The sequence below is a fragment of the Oreochromis aureus genome, linkage group 15 (assembly GCF_013358895.1).
Source record: "Oreochromis aureus strain Israel breed Guangdong linkage group 15, ZZ_aureus, whole genome shotgun sequence".
Taxonomy (NCBI): Eukaryota; Metazoa; Chordata; class Actinopteri; order Cichliformes; family Cichlidae; genus Oreochromis; species Oreochromis aureus.
Window position 1 is genome coordinate 30,262,029 of NC_052956.1, and position 23,242 is coordinate 30,285,270.

The 23,242-nt window shown below is 40.3% G+C and overlaps 2 protein-coding genes across 3 annotated transcripts; one reads left to right on the forward strand and one right to left on the reverse strand.

Annotated features, from left to right (window-relative positions):
• The first annotated feature begins 3,872 nt into the window (after positions 1-3,872).
• Positions 3,873-10,815, forward strand: ccn6 (cellular communication network factor 6). Its single transcript, XM_039599178.1, has 5 exons — positions 3,873-4,006; positions 6,439-6,718; positions 8,256-8,498; positions 10,204-10,397; positions 10,502-10,815. Exons 1-5 carry the CDS (start codon positions 3,959-3,961, stop codon positions 10,781-10,783), a joined length of 1,047 nt encoding a protein of 348 aa, XP_039455112.1. The 5' UTR covers positions 3,873-3,958; the 3' UTR covers positions 10,784-10,815.
• A 26-nt stretch (positions 10,816-10,841) lies between these two features.
• tube1 (tubulin, epsilon 1) lies at positions 10,842-23,044 on the reverse strand. Of its 2 annotated transcripts, XM_031735959.2 has the most exons (12): positions 22,876-23,044; positions 22,632-22,705; positions 20,158-20,210; positions 19,994-20,051; positions 18,550-18,665; positions 16,841-16,962; positions 15,358-15,545; positions 15,060-15,232; positions 14,440-14,580; positions 12,613-12,753; positions 11,805-11,979; positions 10,842-11,379 (listed from the first exon to the last, which is right to left on the reverse strand). In XM_031735959.2, the coding sequence occupies exons 1-12, from the start codon at positions 22,898-22,900 to the stop codon at positions 11,221-11,223; spliced, it is 1,425 nt and encodes a 474-aa protein (XP_031591819.1). In that variant the 5' UTR covers positions 22,901-23,044; the 3' UTR covers positions 10,842-11,220. The 2 variants fall into 2 exon arrangements, with proteins under 2 accessions (XP_031591819.1, XP_031591822.1); XM_031735962.2 differs by lacking the exon at positions 22,632-22,705 and having other exon boundaries at positions 22,876-23,012.
• Positions 23,045-23,242: the final 198 nt, after the last annotated feature.

Genomic DNA, 23,242 nt, shown 5'->3' on the forward strand with positions numbered 1-23,242 from the left:
TAGGTAATTAAGAATGGTACAAAGAGAATATATCAAATGTTGAAACAGAAATTTGATTGTACATTTATAAAAACACACTGTAAGTGTTTACTGTATCTATGTACAGCGCAGGGATAGCTCATCAGGTATAGTGGTCGCCCCATGATCGCAAGGCCTGGGTTCGAATCCACTGAACGGCTACCCTGAGGTACCCCTGAGCAAGGTACCGTCCCTACACACTGCTCCCCGGTGCGCCTGCTTAGTGGCTGCCCACTGCTTCACTGAGTGAATGGGTCAAATCCAGAGAGAGTAATTTCCCCATGTGGATCAATAAAATATACATTATTATTATTATTATTATTATTATTATTATGTATCTGAACAAGAAGCAGTTCAGAGCTGGTCCCCAATGTAATCCCACCCCCAGCTTAAACCCATCTGTAACTCCTACCATGCACCCCACAAAGCAGCCAAGGGATATTTGGATATTTTGTATAAAGCAGGTTTTTGTGTGTCTGGATGATGTGTTGTTGAAGTATGTTGATTGCCAATGAAAATATCATTTCACCTTTTAAAGGTCAACAGGCAAGTAGCAACCCACTTAAAATTCATTTACAGCTTTTTCACAGAATTTCTGTTTATTTGAAGCCAAGTTGGAAAGCTCCTGAAAGGAAAAACTGTAATGCCAAACTGTGACAGAATTGAAATGCTTAGGTTTTGAAAATCCGCCTGTTTACCATGTGGCTTAAATAAAACTCAACACTAACCGAAGACAGATCATTCGTGACCAGGAGGGAAAAAAGACAACCAAAAAAGCCCTAAAAGAAAAACAAAAACAGCAAATGTTATGACTAAATATTTTTTTATCTATGCATATGTACAGTACGTGTGTTCTAATTATTGTAGGGTTAACCATTCATCACTGAATCATGATGGAAACTAACATGTTTTAGTGCTCTTATGGTGTATAAAAAACGTTGCTGGATCAAAAAGCTTTTCACACTTTTCCACTGTGAGAAGGTGTTGATAAGAATGTAACTACATTACTGTGGTAGATAATGACAACTTGAACATGTCTAAACTAAAGAAATGTGAATGAACAGCAATGCTGATCCAACACATTAACACCACAACAGCAACAACAAAAATAAATCCACCAGACCCAAATACACCAACTAAATTTAAGATCCTCTAAAACTTTATTTTAAAGTATCTGAAGACTACACAGTGTTCAACATCATAATACCAGATATCCTGGCCACCATACTGGACCAACTTCAGATCCCCCCTGCCACCTGCTCCTGGATCAAAGATTTCCTCACCAACCAACCTCAATCAGTCTGGTGGAATCTGTCTCCACCTTCAGTTTTCTGGGCACCCACATCTCAGGTGATCTCACCTGGACCCACAACACCATCGCACTGGTAAAGAAGGCCCAGCAACAGCTTCACTTCCTCTGTGCCCTGAGGAAGAATAAACCTGGACCAGAAGCTGCTGCTGGCCTTTTAATACTGCCTGGGTGTTTGCAGGGGCCGCAACTGTGAACAGGAAGGGTGCTCAGAGGGTAATTAGCTCAAAAACTCATTGGCTGACCTTTGCCAACCCTGGAAACCATTGCCACTCATGCCACTCACACACGGACTCTATACTTAGACTAAGTCCTTTTTCACTGCTTCCTAGCACTTTGTTCTCCAGTGTGTGCCTTTCTGTTGTTTTGTACATATTCCTCTACTCCTTTTGAGTGTTATGAACATGGGTGAATTACAACATGGTGAAAGCACAGACAGCATAGATTACATTTGGCCGGTTGGCAAGTTGAATTGTGTTAGTGGCTCCAAGTTCAAGGCAGGATGGTGGCTTAGCCGGCAGAGAGGGACACTGGCTGCACCCTCTGATATCACCTGTGGTCCAGGGTTGAGGACTATTAAGACAATTTAAGGCCTCATGTTAATGACTTTGCTTTAAAGAATACCAGAATGAACTCTGCTTTAGGTAGGTGATTTTAAAGCATGAACAGAATGTAAAAGAATAGCAGAAGGAGTATAATCTCAAAGTAATGTGCTACGAAACTTTGAATGCGTAGGTGTGTAGAAAGTTTGTATCCAAAGTGTGTACTAGTCGTGATAATCCTCCCATGGTTGCAAGTACAATATCCAGATACTCACAGAGCATGTCACATAGCCATACATGATATTGTAAAGAGGCTTATGAACTAAACATTAGCATATGGAAGTATGCAGTTGAAGAAAGGCTCTAGCCATGGTTTTGGATAATAACCCTAGTAATGCCAGTCCCACCATGGTGCTACACATAAACACTAGTGAATCACCAGTACTATTAAGATTCATCCACTTCAGACTACTAAAAAATCCAATTTAAAGCTGTTCTGCAGCAATGGAGGTTGATGAAGCCTCAAAAGCTGGTTCTACCAAATTCCTACAGGTGTTTCAACTTTATTGGATTGGTTACAACCCCCTCTGTCTGCATAAAAGCAGTGTTGGAACACATTGTGGTACCATAACCTTGTGAGCATCAGTTGAACAGTATTGTACTGCAGAAAGTAGTGTGTTGCTACAAAAATGGCATGAAAAAGGCAATTTACAACAAAAGTGAGACAGACCATCATAACACTTATAAATGTAGATCTTTCCTACAGGGGAATTGCAAAGAAAGTCAAGGTGTCAGTGAGTACAGTTTCCTTAACCATCAAAAGGCACTCAGAAACTGGGGCAAACTCTGACAGGAAGAGGTCTGGATTGAAAGCCACAACTGAATCAGAGGACAGGTTTGTGAGACAACAGGACAGCTGAGACAACAGCTTCAAGCACAGTTTAATAGTGGTCGTGGCAAGCAAGTCTTAGTTTCAACTGTAAAGAGAAGACTTCAAGCTGCAGGTTTGACAGGACGAGTTGCAGCAAGAAAGCCATTGCTAAGATGTCAGAATAAGACAAAGAGGCTTGCCTGGGCCATGAAACGCCGCCATTGGACTACTGAATGGGATTACTGCTGGGTCCAGACCTCCTCCAAACTGAAGTTTGTTTACCTACAAAGAAATGAACAGTCTCCAATTGTCATGGCAGTTTCATTTAAATTAAGAGAGACAGAATATCTGCCAATAACCAAGAAAAAAATGACATAAAAGTTATAAATTGTTTTCAGACTAAAAATTCAACACAGGATTCAGGAATCATTTCCCCCACTAAAAGAGACCATTAATATCTCTACAAGATTTTATAGCAACATGTTGATTACTTGTAGTTATAGAATATATATAGTTACATTGCAACTAGTTTTTAAAGTTGATAAGCATCTGATGACATTCTGGCCTCTCATTGTTGGCAGTACTCATGGTAGTACAGCACGCAGTAGCAGCAATACAAGTATTATTGGTGTTTCCATATGAAATCTCAAAGGAGTGCTGGTTTTACGAGAATGTAGGTGGAGAGTTAGCTATGAGTGGCGCCTTTATACTCAGTGTAAATAGTAATGGAATGTGAACTCAAATAGATGTCAGTCCACATTAGGTGAAGCACGCAGCTTCAGCACCACATTAAATAAACAGCACAGAGTGAATGTGTCAAGTGAGAAGACTTTTAAACATGAAATTAGGTTTGTTAACATGTTATGTACAATAGTAGCTTATCACACACGGTTTAAAGATTTAACCCATATTTTCATTCAGGTGTGAGTAAGGCTAAGGCTAAGACTATGGAAGTGGGCAGGTTGTAAAGGCCGTGGAGCGACCCAGCATCAAATACTTCCCCTCTGGATCAGTGAGATGGGGGGAAAGGTGTGTTTGAGGGACAGAAGGGTGCTTTGTGGCCTTCCCCAGTCAGGTCAGCTCTCGCAATCTCTCCCCACCCCATTCCATTCCTCTCCCTCTTCCAGCACCCAGTCTCCCTCCCTCAATCCCACCTTCCTGCTCCCTCGTCACCCCATCTGTCTCCTGGAGCTCACACAAACCTTGACCACTTGAGAGATGCTACTGCTTCTCTGCCATTCCCTCCTGCTCATCTTTGCTCAACAGGTAAGAAGAGCACTACCCTTTCACCTTTTTTTCCCTCAAACTGCAGATAAGACAACACTCGATGCCACTCAGAAACTGCTATATATAAATCCAGAGGAAAGCACGTAGCTGTATGGGATGCCTGACTGCAAGTGAATACCAAAACACCCCAGTTCAGACTTGACTGTTTGATAGTATTATTTGAATGTAGACTTTAGTAGTTTACTGGCTTTAGTGTAGGGTTTATTTTAGAAGCGTGAAGTGAGAAAAGATGACAAAATTGGGAAGCCTTTGCAGTTCAAGCTCCTGTGGACTCATTTTCACACCATGAAATGAGCTCATTCAGCAAACCTGGCAGATAGGCTTCAGATTTTTGCCATAACCCTCAGTAACCCTTGGAAGCTCTAAGAGACCGGGGTATTTGGAGCACAAGTGGTGCTCCAAAGTGGTGCTGTGATTTCATCACAGCAAATACCATCAGGTAAACATGGACATTCAAGGACTGGAATATATTGAAATATCTAAGATATTTTGGCCTCTCACTGCTCTGAGCTCTGTGCAGTGTGTCACTATGTTAGATGTTGAATTTTTTGGCTGTCACGCTTTGTTGAAAGGTTTCTTATATATTTTTGTTTCTATTTGGATTTTTTGTTTTGTTTTGTTTTGCACTTAGCAGTGAAAAATACAAAGCAAGAAAGACTGGGTAGAGCTGAGTTCCCCTGAACCAGACTGTCCCTGCACAGTTACAATGACAATGCTAAAGTAGAAGTATGATGGGGATTAAACATGTCTAAACCTCAAACCTGAAAGTGAGAGAGAAAGAACAAATTTCAGTCTTTTCTGATAATTATTAAAAATGATCAGAAATTAAGTAGCTAAATGAGTTTCAGCTAAAGCTAACACGTGGATCTGAGTACAGCCACTGCAGTTAGGGTTTTACTCGTGGTTTTTAGACACAGACAGTGAAGGTAGATGAGTTTAAATACCTGAAGTCAACCATCCAAAGCAATGGACACAAGAGAGATGAAGAAGAGAAAAGCAGCAGGGTGGAGTGGGGTGGGTGGAGACGAGTGTTAAGTGTAATTTGTGACACAAAGATAGCAGCGAGAGAAAAGGCAAGGGACACAAGACAGCAGGGAGACCTGCTATGATATATGGTTTGGAGATGGTGGCACTTACAAAAAGACATGTTTTTTTTTACAAGTGCATCACTCTAAATAAGGGGTGCATGCGCTCACTGCACCATAAAGTCATATCCTGTTAGCAGCTTTAGAGAAATTTAGAAAGCATGTACTTGTACTTTTTAGAACAACTTTATTCAAATAACTCAGATGTAAGCTGTATTCCCATCAAACTTCCTTACGACACTTGGAGTTTCCCTGACTTTTCCTCTATGAGGTAAATTTACCTTTCTGTTGAAAACATTTCATCCTACAGCAAAATGTGTTAAATATACTGTAAATATAAACTAAGTGTACTGCCAGGACTTTGGATATGGCCCGAAAGATGAGTGAGTAGTTTGTATTTTTGTGAATGACTGAAAGATTATTTTATATGTTGAAAATATGCATATATACTCTCATATATACAATTGTGATGTATCCAGAAGCAGGTTCACTGAAAATGAACGAGGGGTTGTAGAAATGAGTGTGCTTTTTCAGGACGACTGTTTCTCTCATCTGTGTCTCCACAGACATTACAGTTGTCTTTGTTACAGTTGTCGTTGTTATTTGTTGCATAAGGAAGAGCATCCAGCGTAAAACTGCCAATTCAAACATGTGGACTTACCTGCTGTGGCAATGCCTCTTGAAGCAGCCAAAAGTACATAAGCTATATGTGTGTGTGTGTGTGTGTAAGAGAGAGAATGAAAGACAGAGTGAGATTTTATGTTTGCTCTAGTACAACGTGGCAGTAAGGGACCTAGGGCCAGGGCCCATCATGGAGTTGCTACTCCTGTGGCAATGAGATCATTTTTCCAGTCCAGGGGAAAAACTAAAAGCACCTTTGAGGCATCATCTGTCTCCTCACTTTCATCTCCCTCAAGCTGGGCTAAAAAATATCTGACACAAAATATTGACCTTGGCTGGTAAAAAGCACTATAGTAAAGTGCAAAGGCATTTTGTTCCTTTAATCTCCCATTAGGGTGTCTGCACTGAACGCTAAAGAGTTCTACTTTAACATTTTCCAGAGTAACTAAACCTGGTTGGACAAGGAGGGTCCAGAAAGATGGGTGTGAATGTAGACAGGAAGCAGATAGACATTACTGGTACATGTAAACATTTCATTATTTGAACTGTCAATTTATTTTAAAAAAAACAAACCATTAATTCGAGGAGCATTTTTTTTTTTTTTTTTTTACTGTGCATTTCCCGTATCATCTCCATCATAATAATAAAATAAAAATAATACTGCCAATTCAAAAATTTGACTCCTTCTGGCTGTTTTCCCCTCAGTGCTTCAGCAGGGCGCAGAACAATGGGCAGCTGCAAGCTCCTCAGGGTGGACGGGCTACGACAGAGAGGCGCCAGTTCTGCCAGTGGCCCTGCAAGTGTCGGGAGAGACCTTACTGTGCCCCTGGTGTCAGCTCTGTCCTGGATGGGTGTGGCTGCTGTAAGAGCTGCGCCCGACAAATTGGAGAGCCGTGCAATGAGAGGGATGTGTGCGACCCACACAAGGGCATGTACTGTGACTTCTCAGCAGACAAGCCAAGATACGAGGTTGGAGTGTGTGCATGTGAGTGGACCTGGTCTTTTACTTTATTGCAGGCAGGGCTGCAATGAAGAGTCACGGGCCCAACACAGGTTTTAATCAGGCTTCCTTAGTTGCACTGCAGCAATGACTCGTGGTCAAAGCAGCCACTTATTTTACTCGAATCCTTACTTATTCTGTCCCTCCATCTATTATCTTACCACGTTTGTTTCATCTTCCTCACTTCTCCACAGCTGGTGCCCGCAGCAGCAGCCTTCTGTGACTGTGAGGCCTGTTACAACCTGTTGCTGGTACTACTGTTCACGGTGCCAACAGCTAATGTTTCGATTAATTTGACACAGATTTTCTTTTGGCTTTTCAGCTTCACCTTTTTACCACTAAACCTTTACAAGCTTGTGAAAAGATTTGTAATGAATATGAATGAATGGGCTGCTGTCAGTGCTTGTACGACCAGTGTGCAGCGGCCTTTCAGATCGGCCCTTCGGCCCACCGGGAATAGGCCCAGTGTGCCAGATTACCAGTCCAGCTCTGATTACAGGGGTACATGCTGCTTTACTTCCTACAACTATGACAGTGTGATGCTGGCTGGATTGTAAAAGCTGGACATGGCTATAGCGTTTTAGTATTTTGAAGTCTTGACTTATATTTTAATTTTACTCTCCAAAAACTAAAGCAGAGACTTCCTAAATGGTCTATAGCACACAACAGCCTATAATAATCATGATCAAACTGACCTCATCTCTCACTTAAAGCTTTAGTACAGTTCAAAAGTTTAGTTATTGGAAATTTGTGAAGGGAAATATTAGCTACTGAGACCAAAACACCTTTCTGTACCAACTTATAAACATGTTTTTTTTTTTTTTTTCTAAACGGCAGTCTATGGGGCTCGCCTCACTTTTGGATTCAGCCTCAAGAGGATATTTGAGGATTCAGCCCCAGGGGCTGCTGTGTCGCAGGGTTACGTGTGTTGCAACAGTAACAGAATTATGGATATATTGTAAATGGCATATTTTAAAGCAGTGTAAATCACAATTACCATGAGCCGAACAACATTTGTAAAGACCATAAAAGTTGTATGTTTAAATGAGTTTTATTAGTGTTTGCATAAAGCCACTTAGTGGCTTCATATGAGGCTGCTCTAAACCAGTTCAACGGGAAAGCAATTTAAAAAAATGTGCAAGTGTGAAGAAGCCTGAAGGGGCTTTTACAAACCTCAGTGGGAAACTTAAACGCCAATCAACAATTCCGCCTACGTGAGTCAAAAACTGCTGGTTTTTGTGTCCTGCAAAAACATGTTTTTACATTCCATGTCATCATTCCAAATGTGCAAATTGGGTGCTAGGCTGGGAATCAATGCCAGCATAAAGGAGTATGCCATTTTTAAAAAGATAATTTGCACTCAAATCTCATATTTTGCATGCTTGTGGGGAAAAAGGCACAGTAAAATTCTTGGTTTACAAAACCCCCCCAAACAAACAAAAAATATATTAATTTGCATTACAGTCTTAAGATCCACCATAGTTTGAGATTTGCACCAGCATGTTTCTTCTCATTCCTTCAGACATGATGGCGGTAGGCTGTGACCTGAATGGGGTCCACTATGAGAATGGAGAAGCCTTCCAGTCCAGCCCCCTCTACAAGTGTACATGCATCGCTGGAGCTATCGGCTGTACCCCTGCTTTCATCCAGAAGCCTGCTGGTCTCTTAGGCTCTGCACCACTGATCAGCAACACGCCAGCTGGCCTTCGCAGTGGCCAGAGCCCAAACAAGCACCAGCAGGACACTACCTACATGTCAGGTGTGTGTTTAGAGACTGAATTCATGGAGAAGGGCCAGGCTGTCTGGCCTGGAATGCTAATTGCTGTCCAAGTTAGGTAGCTGGAAGGGAAGGGGGAGCCTCATTACTCAGTACTGTCAGTGTGAGGTGTGACTGCCTGTGGTTAAACTGTCTGACACATATGATTCCAGTTAGAGGAGAAGAAAGAGAGACAAGTTGGTTTTTATTAAAAGCCATAAAAATGCCACTTTGATGTACTGCAAAGCTTATTTAACTGACGTGGCATGTAGCTGAACCAGATCTATCACATGATCTATCTGAGTCACATATAGTGATTTGCCACTGTGAAAAAAACAATGCACTTTCCCACCCAGTAAAAACTCATCGTCCCTGTCCCAACGTTGCGATTTGGCTGAAACGTTTTCATTTTGATTAAAAATGTCAAGAAAGGACACGACAAGCTTACTAAGTGGTGCAAACGAGCATGACGCTATAGTCACAAAAATGTACTAACGAGAGGGGAAAGTTCTGAGGGTGATCTAATAACAAAAGAAGCTTTTATTTTGGCGTTTGTGGGTCTGATCTGGTTGTGGTTCGAGAAGTGTTGGTGCTAGCGGATGGCTCCAGGCTAGGAGCGCAGTGCCAAAAATCTGGGCTCTGCCCTGTAGCTCTCCACAGAGTCCTCACCGGACATGTTTAGAGTGACTCCACATATTTCTGCTCCTCAATAATAATGATATGCAAAGATAGGTCTTCTTTTACATGTAGCTGAGTTTGTATAGTGAGCTGGTAAGTTTACAGTGTTTCAGATTCTTTTGTGTTACATTTCTACACAGAACTTTTATTTTTTTTTTTGTCCTTTTCTATGTAGCAGCAATTTCATATCATAATGAATTCTATCAAAATCCCATACCGCTCCCATAAGGCTCTATAGCACCTAATCACAACTAGTACTGGTCAAGTTACTTGAAAATAGTAATTTGTTACTAATTACTGATTACTTCTCCAACCAAGTAATTCTGTTACTTTACAGATTACTTATTTTCAAAAGTAATTAGCTACTTTATTACTTTATTATTTACTTTTTAAAAACATGATACATACGTAATAACGCAATAGACCTTTCAGCCCACTTCTATTTTTTTCTGCATAACCCATCATATGAAATTGAATCAACTCAAAAAGTCTCTTTTTAAAACTTGTTTTATTAGTTTTAATCTTTTAACTTTATGCACATTGCATTAAGCAAAAATTAAATTATATGCAACATTCTCTGAGTTGAAGAAATTTGTTTAACATTTAAACCTATGTTCTGCATATTCCAGCATTTAAAATAAAATAATTTTTGTGTTTACTCTCTCTTTCAAATAGATGCAAGAAAAACAGCGCAAAAAATAAATAATTTGAAGTTTAGTTTTTCACTGTAAAAAGAAGTTTTCTTCCCACGTAGTGTACAGCGGACGCTAATGTTTATGTCACTTTTTACAGAATCAAACAAACAAACTCACGGTTTAGTAACGCAGCATGCTTATGGTAAAGTAACAGTAATCAAATAACTTTTTTGGAATAGTAATCCCTTACTTTACTTGTTACTTGAAAAGTAATCAGATTACAGTAATGCATTACTTTTAATGCGTTACTCCCCATCTCTGATGGAGACACAGCAGCTTGTTAGAATGATTCTGATCTGTGCTTTGCTTGACACAGTACCCTTTAACTGTAACACTGAAAGGTTACAGGGATCCTCCTTTAGCCTGGAAGAAGAACTGCCTAATCCAGACCACCCACTGGAGTCCCTGTTCCAAGACCTGCGGCCTGGGCATCTCTGTACGCGTCAACAACGATAACAGCAAGTGTGAGATGAGGAAAGACCGCCGCCTGTGCTTGCTGCGACCGTGTGAGAAAAGCGTGCTCAGGAGTGTTAAGGTGGCATCTTCAGCTTTAATCTGTCTAAATCTTTAATATTTTCATTTAATTTTTTTTCTCCAACTCTTAAAAAGAAAGACACCAATTGCTATTCCCACTTCTAGGTGCCAAAGGGAAAGACGTGCCGACCCAAATTCCAGGCAAAGAAAGCAGAAAAGTTGACTCTCTCTGGCTGTACCAGCAACAAAAAGTTTAAGCCCACATACTGTGGTGTGTGTACAGACAAGCGCTGCTGTGTCCCCAACAAGTCACGCATGATCAAGGTCAACTTCACCTGCAAAGGAGGCTCCAAAACACAGTGGAAGATGCAGTGGATAACGTCCTGTGTGTGTCAGAGGAAGTGCAACGATCCGGGTGACATGTTTTCTGACCTGCGGTTACTCTAAGGACCCCAAACATCAGAGACGCAGAGTGCTGCGAGCCCTGCTGTGAGAAACTAAGGACTGAAACATACATACACTTTAATTCTCCCTTAGTAACAGTTTTGCACCTACAAAAGGACAAAAGCAAAACTAATTTTGAGAAAGAAGAACGACAGATCATTAAAAAAACAAAACAAAACTAGGTTTTATGATGCACTCTACAGGACAGGTATGTGCACTAACAACAAGGAATATGGCCAGTGTACTAGCTTTAACATTACCTCATAACAGAACAATCAGGGAGCTTGGAAAAGCAAATAGAAGCTTTAGAGTAGATTAAGCTGATGTTCTCTTTAAGTGCTGTTTGGAACACTTTGACCATGTCATAAATTAGATAATGTTGATATGTAAAAGCTTCAGTTCTGTGAGTTTGATTCCCAGATTCACAGCACAGCAGACCTTCATCTGGCGATGGAGAGTCTGGGTGCATCAGGCATGAGTCTGGCCTTGGTGGCATCCAGATGATGATATTCTTCAATCAGTGAGTTGAGAGAGGCAATGGCCTCTGAGAAGAAGCTCTGCTCCATCCCCTCTACATGCAGGTAGTGGTGTAAGTGAGCCTAAAACAAAAAAACAAAACATTAAACTGAGTCTGACTCAGGCTGATTATGTGTTTGTCAGATTTAGAGGCTGATATGCATTTGCCAATAAGCTTAAAGAATAAACCTGAGATATCATTTCACCTGAAGACAAACTGCTTCGTTTTCTGTGGCTATACCTGCACCACATATTCAATTAAATAAAAGAAAATACACATTTTGAAATCCACGTATGCCTCTAAACTTAAACCAGTGAAAGAAGACTATATCCCAAGTTATCTTTTGTAGCTACATTTTACAGATGGGTTAAAAGGTTTAGGGTTTAAGCTAGAATTAAGTTTAGGCTAAGAGGAGACTGTAGGTTTGTAATAGTAAAATTTAAGTTATTAGATCTGGGAATGCATTACTATCAAAGAATGTCCTCACAAAGACAGCTTGAGACGCACCTTCTTTCTGTAGAGCTTGGTAAAGCGTTCCCTGAGCTCCATGAATGTGGGCTTCACGCAGGTGTTGTTGGCCAGAGCTAACAGGGAGTGGGAGTGTCCCACAGGAGGCACTGAACACAGACTCGTCTTCCAGCCTTCCTGGTTCCATGAGACAAAGGGCAGTGATGGTCTCAGTCTAAAGCCAGGAGAGAGGGGAAAATAACTGTATATGTAATGTTTAACATGTGAGCTTCACATGACAACCAAAAGACTTTGTTTAGTCTCAGTTTACTGTACTTTATCCTGAAATCAATATATGAACAGTTCCCTAGCTAGGAGCTATGACTTTAAATCCAGAAACCAAGCATATTTACCTCACTAGCTTTAACAACAATGAAACAATTGGGAATCACACAGTAAAAAAAAAAAGAAAAAAAAAAAGACTTGTCTGCAGATTATAGGACTACCAACATCTACAAGTATCCTTATAGTTAAGATACTTAGTCCTGTTTGTACATTAAGTATATATATATCTATATTAGTACTTCCTTCCTCCTCCTAGCTCTTTTGCCAACAATTTTAACACAACAGTCACAGTAAAAAATGTGTTTGCCAACTGAAAATGAGTTCTGTGAGGGCAGTGGTTAGAGGAGAATATAGTAAGAGCTTGTGGCTGAATAGAGTAATCATGACTTACTGCTAGTGCTCAATGGGTATACTATATGAGAAGGTGAACGTGTGGATCACTGGGTACGTTGGGATGGGTGCATGAAATCATTACATGTTTTGGTGTAGAATTATATACAGAAATAAAGGATTTTCCTCTGACCTCTCGATATTCCTGCGGACATCAGAAACCTGCACGTTACCCCTGACCATGAGGGCACAAGCCAGGTACAGACTGTGCTTCGGGTCGGCTTGTATTAGCTGGTGGTCTTTACTGAAGGCATCGCTGAACATCTGATCCAGTCTAGAGTGCACAGTTGGAAGACAGGAGAAGAAAAGACATGCTTGTATCAGTTGATCAAATCATGTTAAATATTCCTTTTATAGCTTTTTTTTCCAGCCTCAATGAACCTGATTTTAACTGAACATGCCTTGAAGATTTTTATCAGAAGTTCAGAAAGACTGGGGACCGAGACAGCAGTGTTTGGCATAGAAGAATGTTTGCACCTTTATTTATGTAGGGAAGTCCCAAAGAGCAGGCGCGATATTTTTAAGCAACACCATGCCCTGCATTCATACAGTCACATATATTTACTGCTGGGAGTTATCCAGTAAAACCACCACTTTTTTTGACCAATAAGCAGCTTCATAGGAGGAGAGAAGGTCTCTATGGCCCACACAAGGCCACTTTTGTGGCAGCTGTTGCTGGGAGGAGGTAGGCAGATTGGTGTTTTTTTTAAATCCTACGTCTGGAAGGCTAAAATTGAACTTGCTGCTTTTTCACATAATAAAAAGAACGCTGTCTTTGTGGTGTTTTAAACTCTTACGCTTCTGTTTAACTGGGAAGAAAAGTGCTGTTCTGAGTTTGTAGCACCTTGGTTATTCAGATCAGGCAAGTTCATGAAAAAAAAAAAGTTTCATATTTAATACAAACTCAAGGTCGAATGTAAAGTGTTGAACCTATTTGAACTGGATCTTTAGTTACTTTAACACTATTTTTCAGTAATGATCAGCAAAATTTCTCAACTATTAATCATTAAGTACTGGATTATTATTTAAACCATTCACAACTCTTAGCTACGCCTCTATTTTCCAGCCATTTTCCCCACTTCTGCATCACTGCTTATATTTACAGTAGTGTGAAAAGGTGTTTTTGCCCCCTTCCTGATTTCCTATTTCTTGTATGTTTGTCAATGGAAATTGCAGAGAAATTGTGAAAACCAAAATGTTGAAATACATTGTATTTTTGACTTTGCATAATATTGCAAACTGAGTAAAAACATCCATTATTTGTTCAATTAAATACCCTGAATTCAAAAATTTAGTAAACCACAACATAATTTTAATTAAGTACAAAGAATATAATAGACAATTACCACCGAATATGTGTGGATATGAATGAAGGATAAACACAAATGATACAAAATGTCATTGTGTATTTGTTACAGGAGTTTGGAACTATTTTCCTGACAAAATTGAAATGTGCAGCACACTGAAACTATTTAAAAACGTCTTAGAAATCACAATTACTCAGTATTTTGATCGATGTTTAGTGTTCATCTGTAGCTGAATTTGGCACAAATGGACAATCATTTCTTTCTGTTTTCATAGTTTAAACATTTTGTGTTTAAGCATATGGTTGTGTGAGTGTTCCTTATATCTTGAATGGTGTCAGGGACAGGAGTTGTGTAAGCTGCAAGCTTCAGCCTATACTCTTTTCCATGACTCGTATCAGGAAAATATTTGAATCTAAATTATGCCACTAACCATACCAGCCACCCCATCTGTACGACATCGTGAGTCAGTCCTGCTTGACTGGTGCTGTTTCATCATCATGTTTCAAATGACAGTTTAAGTTATGGTGTAAACCAACTGAAACCACTTCTAAATGCTCAAGTCATCAATGGAGGGGTTCATGTGAGAAGGAGCTCTGCAGGACACACAACAACTGTCAGGTAAAAATAACTGTACTGATGGGCACAAGGCTTACCTCCTTGTGGGCACATTAATATCTGCCAATGTATAGAGGGGTGTGAGACTGGGCACCAGGTAGTGTAAACGAGGAAAGGGCACCAGGTTCATAGCAATCTCATTCAGATCCATGTTGAGGGAGCCCTCAAAACGGGCTGAGCTGCAAATGAAAAAAAGTTATAATAACATGCTCAATTTGACTGCATAATAATGTTAAGTTCCGCTAATTACGCATAACTAAAAGAAGCAAATCTAGAATATCTTCTTGATACATAACACCGTGCAAAAGATCAAAATACTTTTATTCATAGATAACTTCCTAAGATTGACTCTCAAGCTCATGCAGTACTCTGTCACAGCTTTTCATGATAGGATAGCATCACGTGATAAACACGTAGAATGCTTTGACATCTCTGGTTAGTGTCTTATGCTCTAACTTTGGCTGACTCACTACTTTTATTTAAAACAGACTGGATATTGCAGATGAAAGCCCAATCTGGCTTTACTGACTGTTATTATGAAGAGAATGGATACTAATACATTTATTATGGCAATCTTATGGACTAGAAAAAATGGTCAAAAGGGTGTTAATGTTTTTCCTTAGCACATACTGTATATGAGCAAACAGTAATACTATACCTGGTAATATTGAGCAACAGGTTAGCCACAATGTTATTCATAGCATCAAAGGGTTTTTCTGCCCCGCTGAGGCCTCCCTGTCCAGAGGTGACTGTGCTGTTTCTCTTGATTATTAAACCAGGCTTTGTACCATGAGACATAATTTTAATCTTGTTCACAATGTCAACCAATGACTGGAAGGGGAGAAATGAGGGAAAAGAAGAAATTGCGTTCAATTTGACAGTTTTGATTTATGTGTGTTGCATAGACATTTGCAGGGAGGGGGGCAGGAGGGTGGAACATTTCTGAATGCACAAACCTGGTTTTCCACTAGCAGGACACAATCAGCGTGCTCTGTGAGCTTGTTCATGGCGAGGACACTGTTGTATGGTGAGGTGATTACGTCATCTTCCGCAGATGGATAGATGGAGGTGATAATGCGACACACCTCAGGGAACTCCTCCTCCAGCAAGCTGAGCACTCTGGTTCCCAGGCCAGAGCCAGTACCTTAAATCCATAGTCAATAACTAATTAATTATCAGCTGTCTACAGTAAAATCCTTAATTTACTGACATGACAATTTAAATCTTGTTTCTACACTGCTTGAAAAATTAAGGGAACACTTTTCAGTATAAAAGTAGAGCTGCAATCCCTGGTAATCCCTGAGTCAGATCGTGGACACTGAAGATGAAGGGAGCGATCAAGCTGAAGGAGACCTATCGGGTTTGGTTAGCCTGTGGGACCTTGGAGGCAGCTGATTGATACTGGCAGGCCAAGCAGAATATAGCTTGGGCGGTGGGTGAAGCAAAGCTTAGGTTATGGGAGGAGTCCAGTGAAGCCTTGGACAAAGACTTTCGGTCTGCCTCGAAGTGTTTCTGGAAAATCATCAGGAAAGCAGTGCTCTACTCTTTGGGTGTAGCGCTGCGGACTTCAACTGAGTCCAACTTAATCCCACTGACATGCCTTCTGTAGAGGAGGCCGGTCTGAGAACAAGGTCACTGAGGTAGTTAAACAACTATCGGTGGCAGAGTCCTTGGGGTAGATGATGTTGATAAAATTCCTGAAAGCTCAGGAATGTCATCATCATCATGTTGCAGGGCTGCCTGCTTAACACACCTCTGCATGGAGATCGGGGTAGTGCCACTGGACTGGCAGTCTGCAGTGGTGTTTCCCATATTCAAGAATGGGGAGCAGAAGGTGTGCTCCAACTATAGGGGGATTACACTCCTCAGCCTCCTCAGGAGGGTCTAGGTTTTGAGCAAACTGCCTCAGAATTTGATCTCTGCATTTTGCAGAATGGTCCTGTTGCTTCATCAGGGAATGGCCTCCAGCTTGGAAGGGTGGACGAGGCCCCTGGGGTAGACCCAGGAGACACTGGAGAGATTATATCTGTTGGCTGGTTTGAATAAGCTGGACTACGTGGCTGTGGATAGGGAGGTCTGGGTTTGTCTGCTGAGACTGCTGCCCCCATAACCCAGCCACAGATAAGAGGAAGAAAATGGATGGATGAATTTTTGAATATATTATTTCAATAAGTTTTTTCTCTAAATTCTAGTTTCTATTTTATTTCAGCTAACTACTCTTACAGCCTTCATACAGATCTAAAAGTAAAGAAGTGACGCGTGTGACAACAAAGATACAAAAATTAAGTAAGTGAAATGAAATCATCTACAAATATATTCTTATTGGCTTTATTCATTTTTTTTTGTTACTACAAATCTAACATGAATTAATTGAAGTAAAGCTTGGAGTACTGGACTGTGAAGCATTAATGCAAGGATGCCCTTGGATCAGAGCCTTACCTCCTCCCATAGAGTGAATGAGAAAGAAGCACTGCAGACAGTCACATTGCTCTGCTGCCTTCCTGAGCTTATCCACTATCTTCTCCCTGTAGGCTGAGCCGTACGTCATGTTTCCAACTGCCCTGAATGACAAGCACAAAACAATACCTTGGTTTTTTCCCCCTAATCATAAGATAATGCCAAAAATTAAACATTAATGATAAGTATCATTTGTAATACTCAGGACAGATTTCATATTACTTTCATCTTTTATGATGATCACTATGTCAGCTTAAGCAATTATATTCAGTGATCAACATGACAGACTGCCCGTTGCTCCCACAGCATGCATGATGTGTTAGGAAGTTGTCAGTAGCTAGTGTGTTCATGGAAAGGAAAAGTAACAGACAAAAGTAATTGAAGGGGCTGTCGGGATGTCCTGAAGTATCCCATGTTGCTCTTGTGTTTTTTTCATTACAACAAACTATGCAAAATAAAAGAGTCAAAGTTCAACTCCCCCTATGTTATGTGTTGTAGGGCATATAAAAGAGTTTAGTGCAAAAATGTCATTCATGGTAAAAACAATATTAAATTCAATATAAGGAATTTTAAACATGGGGTATAATTATGTGGGCTAATAAAAAGATTGCCGTGCAGTGTAAAGGCTTTCTCGCCTCTAAGCAACAAACTGTGGGAATCAGACTGACAGTCTCAAATTGTTGTGGCATGCCAAGTACAGGCTTTACCACAGGCGTCATGGATTGACTACATAATCCATTGGTGGTTCATTCACAGGCAATGCTACACTGTAAACAAGTTGCACTTTTTTGTGCAGACAGAAAATAAGCCACCGGCAGCTGACAAAAAATTTACAGAAGATAAAGATTATTTGAAGAAATTAAAAGCGTGTGCTAATATAACTCTGTGTCAAGTAGACTTCCTGTTAACATCCCATAACATTCCATACTATCTGATATCACTGTGGACCTTCGGCTTGACCATTTCCAATCTGTGAATCTGTGAAATCTTAGAGCCATATATTAAAATACTTTACAAGAGATATATACTTTTTGAAAAATATAGAGTATTGGCTCATTAACATATGAAAAAAAAAAAAATTCAAGAGGTCCTGTAAAGTCCCACATTGGAGCACACACTAATAAAAAAAAAACTTCATTGCAAAAGATAGTACATAGTTGTATTTCACAATAATGCATGTAGAATACCTTTAAACATGAAATTCTTAAAACGAAAGATGGTACTCTATTTATAACTGAGAATATAACTTTGTTAAATATAAATTTCATTCTGGAGACCTGGTCTACCTACCTGAAATGGTAGGTAGACCAGGGAAACCATACAGAGAAACTACTCACATCAGGCTGATCAAGAAGCACTGCTGACCTTTTCCCTAAATTATACTCTGCAGACTTGAGAAAGTGCAAACTGAAAAAACAACAGTTAAGCCACCCATGTTTCTCTTTCAGATGATACAAAATTCAACATATAGTGGATTATTAAGAAAACATGTTTTAATTCTTTCAGACAATTACCAAAAAATACTTTCTTTGCAATCTCTTCAAATCAACCCCTGAATACCACTAGAACTGCATATAGTGTAACAGCACGTGAGCAATTGTAACAACTCCAGCAGGATTTAAATTATGGTGTGCAACAGTTGGTAAAGTCCACGTGAGCTCGTGGCATCCTGGGGCTTGTCTGTCTCTTACCAGTTGTTGCCTGAACCTGACACGTCTGTGAGTAGTTGCGTGCTATCAAACACTTCTCTTAACGGGCCCTGCAGGATCTGGTTGACCACACCCTCTTCCATGTCCACCAGGACCGCCTGTGGATTCAAATATGTGAAAATGAGGCCCGCTCATACATTTCAATGCTATCATATACTGAGCACATTCCTTTTACCTCAGTCATTTCATAATTCACCTAATGAATGCTGAACCTTTCAGTAAGCTCGACTCCAAAATAAAATGCGAAAAGAATACGCACATCAATCAGTCTTAAGCTGATTATTATCCACGTTAAAGCCGTTTATCATTTTTCTTTGGGCCAAGGTTAACCCCAAAGGGTGAAATTTGAGATGTGGCAGCCCTTTGCTCATTTCTAGTAGAAGGGTTATTTAATGGAAACAGAAAGACGCGGCACCTCTGGCACAGCAAAAGCTACACCCAAACTCAATGACTGAGAGAATCAGATATGGAATTAATTTGCATTTGATACAGTTGACCAAGAGGTGTTCACAAAGAATTTACTTTCAGTATCAGTTCATACTAGCAACATTCAAAGCCTTATGCTTTGCATGTAAAAGAGACTTGACTATGCCTTCACTGCTATTGTGAATGTTCCATAGGTTAAAATGTCTGCATGCATAGGCTAACATAACATAACAAACTTTTATGTGTGGTAGAAAATAATGTAATACTGTCATGGTCTAACGACTCAGTGTTTTGTGTTTCCTTATTATATTCTATGTTCTTGTTTATGCTAGTTATGTCTTTTGTTTAGATTTGCCATTTGTTTAGTTTCTGTTCTGTGCCTGACCTGGTCCCACGTCCCTGTGTTCTCTGTCTGCCCATGATGTCATAGTGTCTGCTCGTTAGTCTGTCTGTTGAGTTCAGTGTCAAGTCAGCGTCCTTGTGAATTGTTTCTTGTTTCCTGTTTTACTTTGAAGGTCTTGTCTCATGTGAGTGTATTCAGTTTTGCTCCCCCTGTCTCATTAGCCCCAATTTCTCCCAGCTGTCTCTCCCTCCTGTTTTCCATTCCCTGATTACTCCCCTGTGTATATAAGCCCTGTGTTTTTCTTTGTTCTCTGTCGCGTCGTCCCCTCATGCTGTGTGGTTTTTTCCTCTGTGTTCCTCGTCTCCAGGTTTCTTAGTGTTTAGTATTAGTTTCCAGTTTTGTTTTTGCAAGTTCTTTGTTTATGGAGTTTTTTCTGCAACTGCAATAAAACAGCCTTTTGAGTTTACTCCTCCGTCTGAGTGTCCTGCATTTTGGGTCCTACTCCTGCCTGCCACACAGCCTATTCATGACAAATTCTACTTTTATTAGTACCAACTCTGAAATTCCTTAAGTTCTAACTTCTTATTTCCTTAATTTCTATCCAGTTTTGACACAATAACTGAAAATCGGGGATTCGAGAGTCCTTCTAGAACTTACCCTGGCCTTCAGGTGTTGGATTCTCCCACCGACAGCAAATGCAGCCCCGTCACTTTTCCTGGAAAAGGATGGTCAGTGATTTAAAAAAAAAAAAAAAAAAAAAGGAATACATTTGGAACACTTATACGTGAATGAGCTACTGGAGGAAAGCAGGTTTAACATACCTGGAATCCACATTTCGGAAAAAGCTACTGAGGGCCTCATCGTACAATCCCCTCTGAGGATGAAGGAAATAAAAGATGTTAGAGTTTAGGAGCTGTGGGAGTCATGTCTGTTTCTTACAGGACAAAACAGGGCACACAGAAAACAGACATCCTTTGGAACAAAAGCTTAGTGAGAAAAACATAATGACTTCCCTGATTATCATAGATAAGATGTTAAAGAATTTACTAAAAGTTTTTCTTGGCCACTTAAATCTACAGTGCTGTGAACAAGTATTTGCCCTCTTCCTGATTTTTTTTGTTTTTTTTGTTTTTGTTTATACCAGCTGCATCTAAATTTTTCATACACTTAAACATAAGATTATAATAGACTAGGCCTGGGTATCTGGTGAAATGGTTTCATCCTGTGAATCAGTAGTTTCTACATAGGTGACACATTTTACCTAAACCATGAGAATTACTGCACATATCACTGGAACACTTTCAGTTTTACCACGATAAAATTCATGCGAAATCAGGATTTCATTTTTGGAAATTAAATTAAATTGTTTCTAGTACTTAATACCAACACTGTCACACTAAAGAAATGTGTTATTAACTACCCAGCTGAAATACAGTGCTTAAAAATGAGGTTTCCTAATCATGAAAAAAATGAGAAGCATTCTCTGAATCACTTAGGGCGTGTCTGCTGAGGCGTCAACTGACAGCTCTCACATCATCTCAAACAGATTGCACAAAGCAGACAAACAGAGCTGGGATTGATTTAACCCAACCACACAAGTCAGAGAAGAAAATTACAATGTGTATTATACAAGAGTGTTTGACACTTAACTGCTGTTTTTCTGTCACAGTCAGTTTGGAATGCAATTTAAAAATGACATGACAATGTGGCTGGAAAGTCTGGTAATTATAAAGTTACACCAAGATGAGAAAAAACCCCACCCACACCAATTATTAAAGCGAAATACCCCACTACACATTATAATTCCTCAACATAGACACATTCAAGCACATAATCAACACTTCCTGTGGACTAAGTTACCATAGCAAAATCTTTCACTCTGCAATGACAAGTATAACAGAAAATGCTGGCAAGATGAGGGGATCCGGGGGGAGGAGACAGTTGGTTTGGGTCTGTTCACTACTAACAGCTGGTGAGTCCCAATTTACACAGTGTAAAATAATTATAATAATGATAATAGAAATGCACATTTGCTGATGCTAGTCAGACATAACATTATGACCACCTGCCTAATATTGTCTGTCCCATTTTTGCTGCCAAAACAAACCTTACCCATCGAGGCATTGACTCCACTAGACCCCTGAAGGTGTCCTGTGGTATCGGCACCAAGATGTTAGCAACAGATCCTTTAAGTCCTGTAAGAGGCCTCCAGTGGATTGGACTCATTTGTCCAGCACATCCCACAGATGATCGACTAGATTGATATCTGGAGAATTTGGAGGGGTAAAAAACGCCTCAAAGTCATTTTCGTGCTCCTCAAACCATTCCTGAACCTTTGCTTTGTGACAGGGTGCATTATCCTGCAGACAGAGGCCACAACCATCACAGAGTACTGTTTCCATGAAAGGGTGTACATGGTCTGCAACAATGCTTGGGTAGGTGCTACGTGTTAAAGTAACATCCATATGTATGGCAGGACTCAAGGTTTCCAAGCAGAACATTGCACAAAGCATCCCACCGCCTCCACCAGCTCATCTTCTTCTCATAGTCCATCCTGGTGTTGTGTTCCCCCACTAGGTGATGCACATGCACCCACACCTCACCCAGTCGTCTAGCCATCACAATCTGGCCCTTTTTCAAACTCTCTCAAATCCTTATTAAATTAAGGAAAGCCCCCCTTAACACATGGACAAACATCACAGAGTAAGCAAAGCAGACAGTTTTCCTGCCTTGGTTGTTGGAGGTGCATGTGCCAGAGGTTAATGACACTTTTGCTGTAGTCTAAGAAATGCTAACAGTTGAAGGTGTGTTTGTTGCTCCCAGCTGGTTGTAGGAGTTTCTCCTCTGAGTTGATTAAATATGCTCAGCATTAAAGGTTTTCCTACACTAACTAAAGTTACTTGTACTTTAATTACATTTTACTATTTTGTACCTTTACTACACTGTCTTGACATGATCCCAAAGGTGCTCTACTGGATTGAGATCTGGTGGCTCTGGTAGAGTACATTTGAGTACAGTAACCCCCTTTCCATGCTCAAGAAACCAGCTTGAGTTGATCTGAGCTCTGTAACATATTGTTTTATCCAGCTCAAAAGCACAGGTGTAATTATGAAAACGTTAAAAGCGGCTGTGTTTCACCCAGAGATGCTGTGTCCAGGGATTTTTGGTTGTATAGTCTGGGTCACCAAAACATTAGAAAGACAAACATGTGCTTTTCCTGCCGTAACAAGTCAGACTTCATTATTGTTCGTCGGATACCTTCGTTGTGCTGTGCTGTGTGTGTAATTGCACTTACTTTATTGACATGGGCATGCTCTCTCAAAGCAAGATCCCAAAACCTGCAGCCAACCTGGTTGCCGCACTGTCCAACTGCAAAACCAAGTTCAGTTTAACTTAAAAACCCCCAGTTAGTGGTAATAAAGATTCCATTTGTTAAAGGTGTGCAGCTATGTCACAAAAAACGGAACTACTTGACATAAACACCGACCTGGGGCCTAAGCTAGCCTCCTACCTGTCATTTACTGCGCTGTTTCACTCACCTTGGACCACAACGGACTGTGTCATGACAACAACACCCCATACACGCTGTCAGAGTGCCGAACTAATCCATAAGGACTGTTCCGTTTATGTTATCCATCAATAAGTTCTTCACAAGACTTTTGAATACCTCTTCTTCCTCGCGTCTTAGCTATGTTTGGTCGAGCACTGATGACGTCATTTCCATGGAAACGGAACGTACGTTTCAGTCAATGACAGCCCCCCCCCCCACAAAGGCTAACAAAACAAAGTGATATAATATAGCAATTTTGTAGAAACCACACAGAAAATTGACATTTAATGATTGAAATCGCTTCTGTAGTTTAATTTCCATTAATGAAGTTAAAACAAAGGATGGTATGAGATACT